The 14,858-nt window shown below is 38.4% G+C and overlaps 1 protein-coding gene across 1 annotated transcript in view; it reads left to right on the top strand.

The window, feature by feature from the left end:
- Positions 1–224: 224 nt before the first annotated feature.
- The window catches only part of LOC107549303 (membrane-associated guanylate kinase, WW and PDZ domain-containing protein 3-like), a 124,594-nt gene continuing 109,960 nt past the window's right edge, over positions 225–14,858 (top strand). The window contains exon 1 of the mRNA XM_016230343.1: positions 225–1,346. Coding sequence (XP_016085829.1) covers positions 1,040–1,346 — 307 coding nt within the window. The 5' untranslated portion in view covers positions 225–1,039. The remainder of the gene's footprint in view (positions 1,347–14,858) is intronic.

A 14,858-nucleotide genomic window follows, 5' to 3' on the forward strand; every position in this document is an offset into this window, starting at 1 on the left:
TGCATTTTTTATTAGTAATAATTAGAAGTTACATAGTCCATTAGCCAAACTGTTGCTTAGGGCTGCCAAGCAGAGTGGAAACTCTCACATTTACAGGTGTGCGTTTATTGGCTCATCTTACAGCGAATTAGAACGCCACTCATCCAATCAGAATTTAGAGTCAAAACTGTCTGTTTTATAATTGGTTCGTTTGTATCTTCACTTACTAAATCGGTTAAGCTCAGTTTATATAAACTTCCACCTGAGAGCCATCCAGTCGCAGGCCGCTTTTCGTTACATACACAATCGCTTCTTCATTTGACCAACACAAGCTGAGAGCAACAGTAGCCTCCCTCCGTGACTGGAGATCTGAGAGAGCAGCCGCCGCCGCGTCTGACAGCATCGCAGCGTCCATCTGAGGCGATACACACATGTTCGACCGGTTTATTTCTCTCGTACGCTGTCTGTCAAGGGCTCATATTGTGTGTAAAGCTGACGGTTCAGCCACAAGCCAGGAATGAGGACGCGTCAGACGCATCTACTCTCTGACTGGGCATCGCGTTTCGACGACGAACCTGAGCTTCGGCCGTTTGGACAACAACAGAATATAGCCGAGACAGCCGCTGCCGTAGCTCTTTATACCTGTGGGACACTGTTTTGCTGCTAATTCCGTTTATAGACACCCATTTTTATTACGCTGTCCTGACAGACGCGTTTCTCAGTGTGTCAGTCTAGTGCGCTTGATGCAAACCCTGAGTGAACTTACCAGGTAAACACCGTTTTTACCTCGTTCTTGTATCGAATGTTGTTTACTTTGGCATTATGTAGCTCCTGGCGCATTTGGAACAGGCGTTTTTACGAGCGAATGCTAAGGTAATATCTAAATGTTGTCTTGAACTAATAATGGCAGATGAGGCTTATGGCGATATCATCACGGGCTGGATGGCGTTCCACATCCGCGCGCTGTCGTCCCCAAACCGGGTGAAGTGAACGGCACACCGGGAAGCAAGGCTTCAAAACCTGCTCACGTCAAACTGCACTGAAACTTAAAGGCTAAACGATGTCTAAAACGCTGAAGAGGAAGAAACACTGGTCCACTAAAGTGCAGGAGTGCGCCGTGTCGTGGGGAAGCGTTGGGGAGTTCGGTGATGTTGTGGAGATCCTCGGAGGCGCCGAGCACGGGGAGTTCCCGTTCCTCGGTCAGATGAACTTAGACGTGCTGGTGTGTCACGTCGGGAGGCTACCGTACTACGGGGATGTGTTATTGGAAGTGAACGGGACACCTGTCAGCGGGCTGACGAACCGAGACACACACGCGGTGATCCGCCACTTCCGAGAGCCGATTCGAATTAAGACCGTCAAACCAGGTAAACTGAGAGAACTTTGTTTTTGTTGGCGTTAAAAGTGAATGTTGCCAAACAGTACTGTTGCCAGGAGAGTTGTCTGTCTGGCTCACAGCGCACCTGTATCTTCGAGGCTTGCATTTAAAGGGACAGTTCATGCCAAAATGGTCTTCGTATGTAGCTTAGACACATCATTATTTACAGTCATATGATTGTATTGCTTTCGTGAAACAGGAAAGTTTATCACTTGGGTTGTTTAGCGTTTTATCTTTATGTATGCAGAATGTTCACGTTGCTCCTTTCCATACAACGAAAGTGGATGGGGACTGGGGCTTAGTGCTGCAGCCATGACGTCCAAACCCAGGAGACTAATTCGCCATGGGTTCCCTCGAGGTTTTCCTGTGGGTTTTTATAATGAGGTTTTCAACTCAAATTCTTTTCAGTGTGTGTGTGTGTAATTTACATTGTTCTGCAAAAAGTCCAATAGTCAGTTCATATTTACCACAGACCTTGTTTCATAAATTGAAAAACCCCATTATAAAAGACTAATAGGAAAATCTTGAGGGCACCCATGGCAAATTAGTCTTCTAATTACAATAAGGTTCCATTTGTTGTAATTAGTTAAATACATTAGTTACCATACAACAATGGAAAAATACTTCCAAACTATTTATTAACCTTAACTGCAATATTTACTAATAATATTAAAATCAAACGTTAATATGATTTAATTAGACCGGTGCTAATGGGAACATACAATGAATGAACCAGCATTGATTTGTAAACCTTAAGTAACAAATTGAATTAATGAATAATTAACAAACGCATCACCCATAGTTAATATTGGTTAATACATTACCATTAGTTGGACCCTTTTGCACACTCTTAAAAATAAAGGTTCCAAAAGGGGTTTTCATAGTGATGCCATAGAAGAACCAATTGGGGTTCCTCAAAGAACATTTCATTGAACAGTTCTTAAAATAACTTTTTTTTTCTTCGTGTGAAGAACATCTAAAAATCTAAAGACCCCTTTTCCTCTAGGCCTATATATATATAAAAAATATTTTGTGCAGTGGAAGGGTTTCATGGCGCCAGATGCCAATAAAGACCCTTTATTTTTAAGATTAACATTTTACGAAAAATTGTCTTCATTTACTCATCCTCCGTTAATTCAAAGCTGTATGACTTCCTTCTACTGTGCAAACTGAATAAAGGTAATTGCCTAGATGTTATTTATTTATTTTTGTCCACACAATGAATGTCAAAGGGCTTCGGTATTTTTTGGATACACCAGTGTTCTTCGAAATCTTTTTTTTTAATTTATTTATTTTTTTTCTTCACACAGAAGAATGTAAGTCATACAGGTTTGGAATGGCATGATGGTGTGTTAATGCTGACATAATTTCCCATTTGGGTGAACTAACAGAAAAAAAAACATGAATATTGAATCTGAATATTGAAGAATTCTTCCATTTCATTTTTTTGAGCTCAACAGCCCCAGCATGAACCGCGTGAACATTCAGTGAAACATCTCTTTTTGTGCTGCACAGAAGAAAGTTTGAACTATCCCTTTAAGACTGTGTAATTTCTACTTCATAGAACACTGAGAGCATGGACAAGTACTTTGCCGAACAGCATTCAGAAGATTCTTTGTTTTCTCCCTCATAGTGGTTGCACCACATGCCCTGACTCTGACTTGTGCTGTACTTAAAGTGCCTTTATGTCAGAGGCACAGCGTTTGCCTTAGGGTTGGTGGGTAGTAAACACTCCACACACATCTTATAAAAGCACGAGCATCATTTCTAAGGACACTCGCTGTTGGAGTGTGTATTGATTATAGCAAGTGGGTCACCTTTACTTAGGACAGGCCTGTGCACCTTACTGGTGTATGAGGGCATGATGAAAATGGGGAGGAGGACGCTGTTACCATGGGCACCGAATATCTTAGCATTATTGATGGGTCGCATGAGTGTATTCTTAGCAGGAGGAGGGGAAAGGCACAATATGTCAGAGTTGTTATGGAGATAGGAGGATGTTATTGGCATGTAGATGTGAGAGTTGTTGCCATGGAGAGAAGGAGAGGGTACAGAAGGATAACATTAACTGGATGGTTGATTGCTGAATAAATGGACAGTGTCTGAGATTGTGTGAGCATGCACATCAGCGGCAGCTGAGGCCCTGACCTTTAGGACGTATAAGTGTGTGCGATCTTTTGTGGTTACGGTGAGTGTATATGAGGGTTTTATAGAGAGTGAGACTAATTTGTGCATATTTCTGACCAATTCATTGGCTCATAAGAGTTGTTAGACTGATTCAAATTGCTAACTTGAGTTCAAGAATTATTTGTGAGTTTTGGAAGGGATTCTTATGTCTAAGCAATTCATTAGATCATAAGAGTAATTTGTTTGTGGATCAGAGTTATGAGATAATTCAGTTTAAAACTTATCTGTCTGAATCAGAGTATTTTGACCAATTTATTGACCCATTAGTGTAATTTGTATGTTAATCAAACTGTTCTGGTCAGTAAGCACATTGTTAAACTGATTCTCATCAGTAACGTGAGTTAGGAGCTAATGAATTGGTCAAAAGAGTTATTTGTTTGATGTTATTAAGATGAGTTAATGAGGGTTGAAAGGTTAAGCCAGTAACTCATGCATTTGAGGTGGATTGTGAGTATTTTTTACCAGTTCATTATCTCAGAGTTTGATTCAAACTGATAAGTTCAAGAATTATTTGGGACTTTTGGGCAGTAGGGGTTCAATCTTCAACTGGCTGGCAGGAGCCGCCACTGACAGGTCACGTGACCTGCCAGTGGTTGGTTGCAGCTGCCAGTGGCAAGTCACGTGACCTGTCAGTGGTTGGTGGCAGCTGCCAGTGGCAGGGCACGTGACCTGTCAGTGGCTGGCTGGCTGGCAGTATGCCTTAACAAGATCCACTGGCGGATCAGTCAGACAGCCGCAAGAGCGCTCCGAGTTTAACGCGTTCTCTACCACTCTCTCTACAAGGAAATATATTATTTTATGATTATTAATATATTCTTATGGGTCTAGTCTTTTAATTTGTCGACATTTTATAGAGGCTTATTATAAATAAAGTGCCCAAATGGCCGTGATCCCAACTGCCAGCTGGTTGTCGCTTCCACTGGCGGATCAGTCAGACAGCTGCAAGAGCGCTCCGAGTTTAACGCGTTCTCTACCACTCTCTCTACAAGGAAATATATTATTTTATGATTATTAATATTCTTATGGGTCTAGTCTTTTAATTTGTCGACATTTTATAGAGGCTTATCACAAATAAGGTGCCCAATTGGCCGTGATCCCAACTGCCAGCTGATTGTTGCTTCCACTCGCGGCTCAATCCAGCCAGCCACGGTTAAACGGCGAGTATAAAGCGTTCCCTATCACTCTTGCTGCAAGGAAATACATTATTTTATTATTATGAATATATTCTTATGACTCTATTCTTTTGTATGATTGACGTTTTAGGTGGGTTTATCCCAATTAAAGCAGTCAAATGAACATGATCACGACTGGTTGCTTACTGACGCTTCTCTGGACGCTCAACCAGCCAGCCGCTGCTTATTGGCATGTAGATGTGAGAGTTGTTGCCATGGAGAGAAGGAGAGGGTACAGAAGGATAACATTAACTGGATGGTTGATTGCTGAATAAATGGACAGTGTCTGAGATTGTGTGAGCATGCACATCAGCGGCAGCTGAGGCCCTGACCTTTAGGACGTATAAGTGTGTGCGATCTTTTGTGGTTACGGTGAGTGTATATGAGGGTTTTATAGAGAGTGAGACTAATTTGTGCATATTTCTGACCAATTCATTGGCTCATAAGAGTTGTTAGACTGATTCAAATTGCTAACTTGAGTTCAAGAATTATTTGTGAGTTTTGGAAGGGATTCTTATGTCTAAGCAATTCATTAGATCATAAGAGTAATTTGTTTGTGGATCAGAGTTATGAGATAATTCAGTTTAAAACTTATCTGTCTGAATCAGAGTATTTTGACCAATTTATTGACCCATTAGTGTAATTTGTATGTTAATCAAACTGTTCTGGTCAGTAAGCACATTGTTAAACTGATTCTCATCAGTAACGTGAGTTAGGAGCTAATGAATTGGTCAAAAGAGTTATTTGTTTGATGTTATTAAGATGAGTTAATGAGGGTTGAAAGGTTAAGCCAGTAACTCATGCATTTGAGGTGGATTGTGAGTATTTTTTACCAGTTCATTATCTCAGAGTTTGATTCAAACTGATAAGTTCAAGAATTATTTGGGACTTTTGGGCAGTAGGGGTTCAATCTTCAACTGGCTGGCAGGAGCCGCCACTGACAGGTCACGTGACCTGTCAGTGGTTGGTGGCAGCTGCCAGTGGCAGGTCACGTGACCTGTCAGTGGCTGGCTGGCTGGCAGTATGCCTTAACAAGATCCACTGGCGGATCAGTCAGACAGCCGCAAGAGCGCTCCGAGTTTAACGCGTTCTCTACCACTCTCTCTACAAGGAAATATATTATTTTATGATTATTAATATATTCTTATGGGTCTAGTCTTTTAATTTGTCGACATTTTATAGAGGCTTATTATAAATAAAGTGCCCAAATGGCCGTGATCCCAACTGCCAGCTGGTTGTCGCTTCCACTGGCGGATCAGTCAGACAGCTGCAAGAGCGCTCCAGCCACTGGCAGGTCACATGACCTGTCAGTGGCAACTCCTGCCAGCCAGTTGACGATTGAACCCCCACTCCTTTTGGGACTGATTCATATTTTTAGCCAGTTGATTAGATCATAAAGAATAATTTGAGTTTTTTTTTGTTTTGTTTTTTTTACCAATTCATTAGCTTGTAAGTGTTATTTGTTTCACACTGTTAAGCTATAAACTCACGAGTTAGAGATGGATTCGAAAGCATTTCCGACCAATTCATTATACGGGTGGGCGCTGTACTGGTATGAAAGTGACTACCGGTATTATGTTGTTCCATTATATGGATTTTGCTATACCGTGGATACCATTTATATATATATATATATATTCATGAATTCAAATTTTGCGTTTATATACTTTTGTTCAATTTGTTACGCTTTGCAAATTTGAACACAAATGACGATAAAGAGTCGAGGCTGAACGTTTTTGTCCTCTGTGTGCAATGCCGTACTACACAGGCATTAGTAATCAAACGCATAGAGCATCGTAACAGACCAAATTAATAGAGCGCAAATCGCCTACTCCAGTAGTTCCCAAACTGAGGGGTCGTGTACAGTCAGCAGATTATTTTGCAAATGAAACCTCTGCAGGGTGACAAAGACTACACTGTGTAATTTTCACGCTTATCATGTGGCCACTTGCCTGATAAATAAGTAATTGAGCGCAAAATATTAATTTGACACATTTGAATGACCACCATACCCGCTTGAGTGCTCCGTTATCAGTTGTAGAAGTTGCCGTCTGAGAAGTTGTGGTTGTATCAATAACAGACCACTAGATGGCGCGATTGAAGAATCAGAGTTGTATTGCGGGGAGCCATGTAGAAATATAAATGAACGATGCATGGTTCTGCTCTAAGCATGAAAGTTACAAGTTTGTAAAAGGACTTCCAATGCCATGTAAACGTAAAGCAGATTATGAATATACTTAAGATTCACAAATATCAAAACAATGTGTCTACACCAGACGCGATGTGACAAAATGCAAATAGAACCCAGTGATGTTCTCTGCTGTGGATGCGGCACATCGCGACACGACAAATCCATGACAGTAAACAGATGCCGCGTACGATTTCTGACGAACTCCAGCACTCTGACACGAAGAACAATTTCAATTATTCATAAGGGAATCGTGAAAAAGTGGTCTCCTCAAAAAATATTAAGTAGCACAAATGTTTTCAACATTAATAATAATCAGAAATGGTTACTGAGCAGCAAATCAGCATATTAGAATGATTTCTGAAGGATCATGTGACACTGAAGACTAGGGCTGTCAAAAATTTTTTTTATTTCGAATATTCATCAAATAATAATAATAAAAAAAAAATCCACATTCGAATGCAAAAACGGTGCATTTCGAATTTAAGGTCTGCGTCAGCCGTCAGCCAGCCTTATCAGTGGTGCACGAGATGCGATGACGATGTATGTGTCATTGATTGCATTTGAATGCTTTTGTTAGCCTATCCAGTTGAACCCACTAGATGCGGCGCTGCTACGTTGTTCATTCAATATATTGCGGAAAACGAGAGCTTCAGTGTGGAGAAGATGTTTACGTCAAAACTGAAATCAAGCCGTTCACACAGAACGCATATTTATCACATTTTCTAGAGGGACATCTATCAGCATTGCATTCGCGTCTCGCATAAGAGAGGCATGTTTAGAAAGCCATGTAAAATTAATGCAAGTTCAACTTTTAAAAAAACATGTCTAAAGACGTTATGGCGGTTTTTCCCCATCCCACTGTATCATGTTTTTAAATGAAGAAAGTAGCCTACTCTTTGTGATTTGGTTCTCGGTCCTTTATACTAAACTATACATACATGCACGGTGCTGGTTTTTTTTAAGCAACTTTATTAATTATGTATGGTTTATAAACATTATTTTTAACATTATGCCCTTTTTTTCAAAGATAGTCGTGTTATTTTATTACGCTTTGAAGAAACATGCATAATATTTTGCTCGATGCACACTCTCTTGTGGCCTCTGGAGAGAAGCCAAAAGCTTTTTTCCTCCTAACTGAAATTATGCATTTTAAATTCGAATATAATTTGAATTTTGATAATATTTAAGTAGAAAATTCGAATTTAGTTTCAGTCATTTTGACAGCCCTACTGAAGACTGGAGTAATGATGCTGAATTTTGGGATGAGGGGGTTGGGGTGGCTTTGAAAATATTTTGGCCACTGCCAACTCAAACACACAATATTTAATTTTATTTAATTCATACAGGCCTACCTCATGTTGCACGTTTGCACTTGCCAAAACAATGGCACAATAAAAAAAGACTTCAAGTCTATGTCCAATCCCTCACTTTTTCTAGTTATACAAGGTTTAAATATTTTGCCTGTAATTTTTTTTTTCTCATATCGCAATATAATATCGATATCTCCTGGACCGTGTAAAATATTGTGATATTGGGCTGCACGATTATGACAAAAATCATAATTGTCGATTATTCCCTTGAAATTGTAATTGCGATTTTATTAGTTACGCTCATCACAATTTACATTGAATGATGTTTATACCATTATTTGATGCAACTGCATGCCGTATTTTTATATGAAAATAAACAAGCAGAAAACACTCTAACTGTAAAACTTTGTGCTTTTCTAGTATTAAGCCTCAAATGTCAACTATAAATTGGATTGGCTTCTTCTTTAACTTATTAAAAAAAGTGAAAATATGAATGGTATTATAATGTTATACTAAAACTTAAATTAAAATAATGGGAAAAACCCTTAAGATAACATGTAGAAAGAAAAAAACGCATCTTAAGCACGCAGAATAACATAAGTGGACTTTTACGATTAAAAAACTATCAATTGCCGCTTTGAACGATTACGTAATTGTGGCATCAAGAATTGTAATCGCGATTAGAAATTTGATTAGCCTAATTGTGCAGCCCTATCGTGATATGAATTTTAGCTCATATCGTCCACCCCTAATTCATTATAACTCATAAGAGGCATTTGATACTGAATCACATAATTTCAATAAGTGAGCGATGTTAGACAAATTTAAGCTAATAATTCAGTTTGGACTAGTCATTTGCTCAAGAAAGTAAACTATTATAGTTAGTGAATGAGTTTATTTCAAACCAGTGACAAAGACTAATTTGTGTTTCATTCAGTTTGTCAGCTCATAGGAGTAATATGTATGTAAATAAGACTGTTGGTCAACAATGCATAATTATTATGATTTTTTCTTTTTGTGAGATCAGTGATTCCCATCTTCCCAGCCTGTTTAAATGGGTTTGTGTGTGTGTCCAAATCTGCTTTTGAGATAATGCTGGTGTTTAGTTTTGCTTTTGTCTAGCTCTTTTTTTTTTTCCAGCTGCACAAAGAGAATCAGGTTTGAAATGAGGGACTTGTTCCATGAGGGACTTTGTTCACCAAAAAAAGTACTGTTCTGTATCCTCTTGTGTGGTTTTTGAGCACAGTAGTATGTAGGCTGCTGTGTATAGGTGCATGTGTGTCTCCCATGTCCAGGCCTCATATGGAATTCAAAGTGTGTGAATAATAGATGAAGTGAGTGAAATGCCTATACACACTGAGGATCAGCTGATAGCAGGAAATGATGCTGCAGTCTTTGCCACAGGCACAAACACAGCAGAGCTCCATCCACCATATACCTTTGCTTTCCTGTAGTCTAGTGAGGGTGCCTATTTTTGTGTCATTGGAGAATTACTATGATTATTTGTGGTCGTAGTGGGATGTAGTATTTCTCAGTCCACATCTGAACAAAGTTGCAGTACTTTGTTTGTTTATTTATTTATTTATTTTTATTGTGTGCCGTTACTTTAATCAAAAAGTGATGTTAAAATGCATCTACTGTATGACTTAATTCCTCAAGCTTTCCCTAATGGTTAAAGCAAGATAGGCTTCATTGACTGCATATATTGATTACCACATACATTTTTTGAGAGAAAATTGCTTTTACAGTAAAGCACTTAATGGAAGTCTAGACATTCTGGAGGGGTTAAATGACAAGTCTTTATATTTATTTTGCAATACCGCAGTAAAAAGTGTTATTTGCACTGCAATGTTGTCAAAATTATCATTTTAGCTTTAGATGGATTACCTTCTTTTTGTATGGTACTGACACACTTCCTATGAGTGGATTTTTCTTTATGCAAACAGTCTATTTCTGCTAGTATCATAAAGCTATTTGGGTTTACCAGCTTCACATTTACGTCAATAGTTGAAATGTTGGATGTCACATTGCACAGAAACTGTAGATACTCTCCATAATATTTGATTAGAATTAACATTAACCTTAGATGCGGTGATTAACCTTACTTGGTCTACTTTACGTCACTTCAGAGGAAAATTATTAGCTTGAACAACTGAAAACGGTTGTTAATTTAATTCAAAACACAACGCATTTGAACTGTGTTCGAATCATGCTGTAATGATTGTGTTAATGAGTTAAGTGCACATCAATGCCACCATAAATTTGTAATTAATTATCAGTGGGAAACTTGGCGGAAATAATTGATTAATCATAAGTTGTGATGCAGTTTGTATGTATTTTGTGTACTGTAAAATGGCAATAAAGCTTGCCAGAAAAGGCAACTTATTCAGCAGATTTATGAGAAGTCAGTTTGACTAAAATACATTTCCAATCATTCTTTGTGGCAGCATGAGGATGATAAATGCACAGATAAAGCATCGATTGCAGATCTAATGCGCATCTTTTGCTCTTCATTATGTTGCATTAATGATAAAATCCTTTGTCTTTGTCGGGAAATGAAAGAGAGAGAAATGTGTAATTGTCCAGTGAGTCAATTTTATTCAGGCCAAAATCACTTAAATAAACACATCATATCACATTTTCTGAAATAGGAACTTCCCAGGAGGACTTGAACGCAGCGTGTCGTCGGCAGTTCTCCAACCTCTCGCCTCTACTGTAGGTTTGCTGCACGCCATTGTTGTTGTTTTTCAGAGCCAGCGTCAATGTGGGAATTCACAGCAATTCTGATGCATAGTGCTCCTGAATTGTGTTAGTTTCATCTCTCTAGGAGTGAAGTATTGCAATTGCAGCAACAGTTTTAGCTCTTTGAAATGGAAATCAGCCAGAGGCTCCAATTCCACCGTTCACATAATGAGAAATTGCATTGCTTTGTCCAAACAGCGAACCTTTTGATTAGAACATATGAAAGGTTAATTCAGCCTTTCATCTGGGCCAAATTAAGTCATTCCTTGCATGGAATATCACCTCCTGAGGGCCTTAAAGGCATACAAAGACATGTTAAAATTATGGAGGCCTTGCAGCTCTGTGACTCCGAATTAGAGCAATAACAGCGCTTGACTGTTTTAAATGGATCGCACGCCAGGGCATAGTGTCATTTTGACTTTAATGAGCTTATTGAAGCTTTAGTTAAAGGTTTTATTAAATATTCCCCAGCACACTAATTTATTTTGATAAACGATCCAGTTGCATATCAAAACTGTGAATCAGCACTTACTTTAAAGGTGTTGACCATCGCACATCATATTGCACTGTCTGCAGCCTGCTATATTTCATGCTAATGAACAATGTTATAGGCAGCATTCCAGCTTATTTACTTAATGAAGGACAAGCATATGTTGCATCGGGGTATTGTGCCTATATAAACATCTCGGCATGGTGATAAACCACTGTGGAATAGAGAGAGAAGTGCTGTTTGTCCCCCTGTACAGAATGTCTCTGCAACCTCTAATTATCATTGCAGCCTCAGTCAGTATGTGATGGAAGGGAAGGACCTTGTGGTATTGTGTTCAGGCTATGGGAAAAAAAATCTGCACATGTCACGAATGTACTAATTAGCTTAATTTAACCACCGGCAGCCTTCTGCAATCAACAGTATTGGTGTAACTAGGAGCATTGAGAGTTTGTCAACATGGAGTATGTGTGCCTGCGGCAAAGCAAAAAGAAAGCAGAAGCCCACATATCCACTCTTCTTTATTAGCACTTCTCTCTTCCTTTTCTACTGCTTCTCATTCGGTTCATCCTCTCCACTCGTAACTTCCGGTTTCTGTCCTTTGAAGATGCTATCCCATCTTGCTGGCAGGTGCACGTCGATTAAATAAACTGTCAAGTACAGTAGCTTGTCAAAGGCTTGATTGAAAACCCAATGTATTCATCACTGATGAAGTCGTCCTTGCATGGAAATTCACCCGAGCTGCAGTCAGATACCAGAGCACCATGGGAGTTGCTCGCCCGTCTATGAAATATTCCTTCTAATACAAGCTGAAAATGAATTTACTTATCTATATAATGAAAGTTGTCAAAAGTTTGTAGTTATTGGTGCCTGCTGATGGCTCATACTTGGTGAGCTGCCGCAGAAAACCAATAGTTTGTGTGCAGAAAGGTTGGTAATTTACCTAAATGATTAAGTAACTGAAAACATCTGCAAAAGATGCCAAAATTAAGATGATATTTATTGACAATAATACAATATAATAATAATAGTAATGATGATAATAATAATAATAATAATTCCTATTATTTATTTATTTATATATATTTTTTTATTTTGCTCTTTGTTGCAGCCATTTTCGGTTACTTTTCTACAGCTTATTATTTTAATTCTTTTTTTAAAAACTTGTTGTTAATTACAGTATCTCACAGAAGTGAGTACACCCCTCACATTTTTGTAAATATTTTATTACATCTTTTCATGTGACAACACTGAAGAAATTACACTTTGCTACAATCTAAAGTAGTGAGTGTACAGCTTGTATAACAGTGTACATTTGCTGTCCTCTCAAAATAACTCAACACAGCCATTAATGTCTAAACCGCTGGCCACAAAAGTGAGTACACCCCTAAGTGAAAATGTCCAAATTGGGCCCAATTAGCCATTTTCTCTCCCTGGTGTCATGTGACTCATTAGTGTTACAAGGTCGCAGGTGTGTTAAATTTGGTGTTATCGCTCTCATTCTCTCATACTGATCACTGAAAGTTCAACATGGCACCGAATGACAAAGAACTCTCTGATGATCTGAAAACAAATAACCTGTTGTTGCTCTACATTACCATGGCTTAGGCTATAAGAAGATTGCCAAGACCCTGAAACTGAGCTGCAACACGGTGGCCAAGACCATACAGCAGTTTAACAGGACAGGTTCCACTCAGAACAGGCCTCGCCATGGTCGACCACAGAAATTGAGTGCACGTGCTCAGCGTCATAACCAGAGGTTGTGTTTGGGAAATAGACGTATGAGTGCTGCTTAGGGGTGTACTCCCTTTTGTGGCCAGCGATTTAGACATTAATGGCTGTGTGTTGAGTTATTTTGAGGGGACAGCAAATTTACACTGTTATACAAGCTGTACACTCACTACTTTACATTGTAGCAAAGTGTCATTTCTTCAGTGTTGTCACATGAAAAGATAATAAAATATAAAAAAAAAATGTGAGGGGTGTACTCACTTCTGTGAGATACCGTATATATATTATTATCATTAATATTAGTTATATTGATTATTATTATTATTATTATTAAAATTATTATTGTTGATGATAATATGGCAAACTTTAACATATTACTGTAAATCATACTCTATAAATGAGTTTCATGCGCATTTCAGCAATTGGGCTTAAGTTTTGGTGTGTACTGCAATATTATCGTAGTATTTGTATACTGAGCAACTCCAGTGTGCAGACTGTGTGCAAGATGCAGCAAATGCTCAACTAATATTAGATTTATGGTGGATGTAATTGTTTTTTTTTTCTTCCTTATTTTTTTTATTTTTTTTAATCAATGCATATGTACAATGTCTCAGAAATTCATACAAAATGTCTAAATCTGTCTCTGTTCTGTACTGCACCCTTTTAGGGTATTAGACTCTGGTGCCAGCTGTGTTTATGGCGCAAAGGATTATACTGTATCACCTCCAAATGCACATGTGGTGGCCTTTTGTCCTGTCGTTAATTACCAGCGTTAGTGTGGATAAAACTGATGGATTGTGTCCGTATGCAGGAGATGAATCAGGGAAAATGTTGCATGTGTGTTCATCAGTTGCCATACGTGCTGTTGCAGTTGCGAAACGACTGTGTCACTGGATTTTATATTTGGCAATGCGAAGACAGCAGATTTGTGGGAGTGGCTTATGTTTCATGGAAAAGAGTGAATTATGGTGGGTGTGGTTTTAGATATGAGGGGGTATTATTTATGGAGATGTGTGTTACGGGGGTGTGGCCGTATAACCCATGACAGATATGCTGTTGAACAAGATCAATGAATGAAGGAGATGTTGAGTGTATTAAGGATTGTTTTCCATACACCATAGGCTCTTTTGAACATTTCTGTGTTTGGAGCCTTGAAGTAAATAATAATGGGGAAAAGCTGGTGTATAGAGGTGCAATGAGAGACTTTGGCAAATGTTATTGCACCAACAGCAAGTTTTCGAATATGACTTTCCAGTTGAGAGCAAATTAAGAAAGAGATGAATTACGGTAGCTGGAAGGGTGGAATGTGCCAAATGTTCTGTCTATGCGGTAGTATTTGTATGTTAATGAGGTGTAGGTTTCTTTTAGTCTAAAATAATAAAAAAAAAAATGGAGCATTATTTTAACTACTGCATTTTCATGTTGTTTTATATTTGTCTTTTCAATGTCATATTATTTCTTGTATGGAACACAAAGGAAGAACCTCTAAGTGGCATTATTTCCCCATACATTGAACATAGTCACTAATCATTGTATCATTCAGCTAATTCGGCATCTTTTTTGTGCTCCACAATGATATTTTTGTTTTATTTATAAACTATTATTTATATATAAATATACAGTGGTGTGAAAAAGTGTTGGCCCCCTTCCTGATTTCTTTTTTTTTTTTGCATGTTTGTCA

The sequence above is a fragment of the Sinocyclocheilus grahami genome, unplaced genomic scaffold, assembly GCF_001515645.1.
Source record: "Sinocyclocheilus grahami isolate Dianchi unplaced genomic scaffold, SAMN03320097.WGS_v1.1 scaffold368.1, whole genome shotgun sequence".
In the NCBI taxonomy this organism is placed as follows: domain Eukaryota; kingdom Metazoa; phylum Chordata; class Actinopteri; order Cypriniformes; family Cyprinidae; genus Sinocyclocheilus; species Sinocyclocheilus grahami.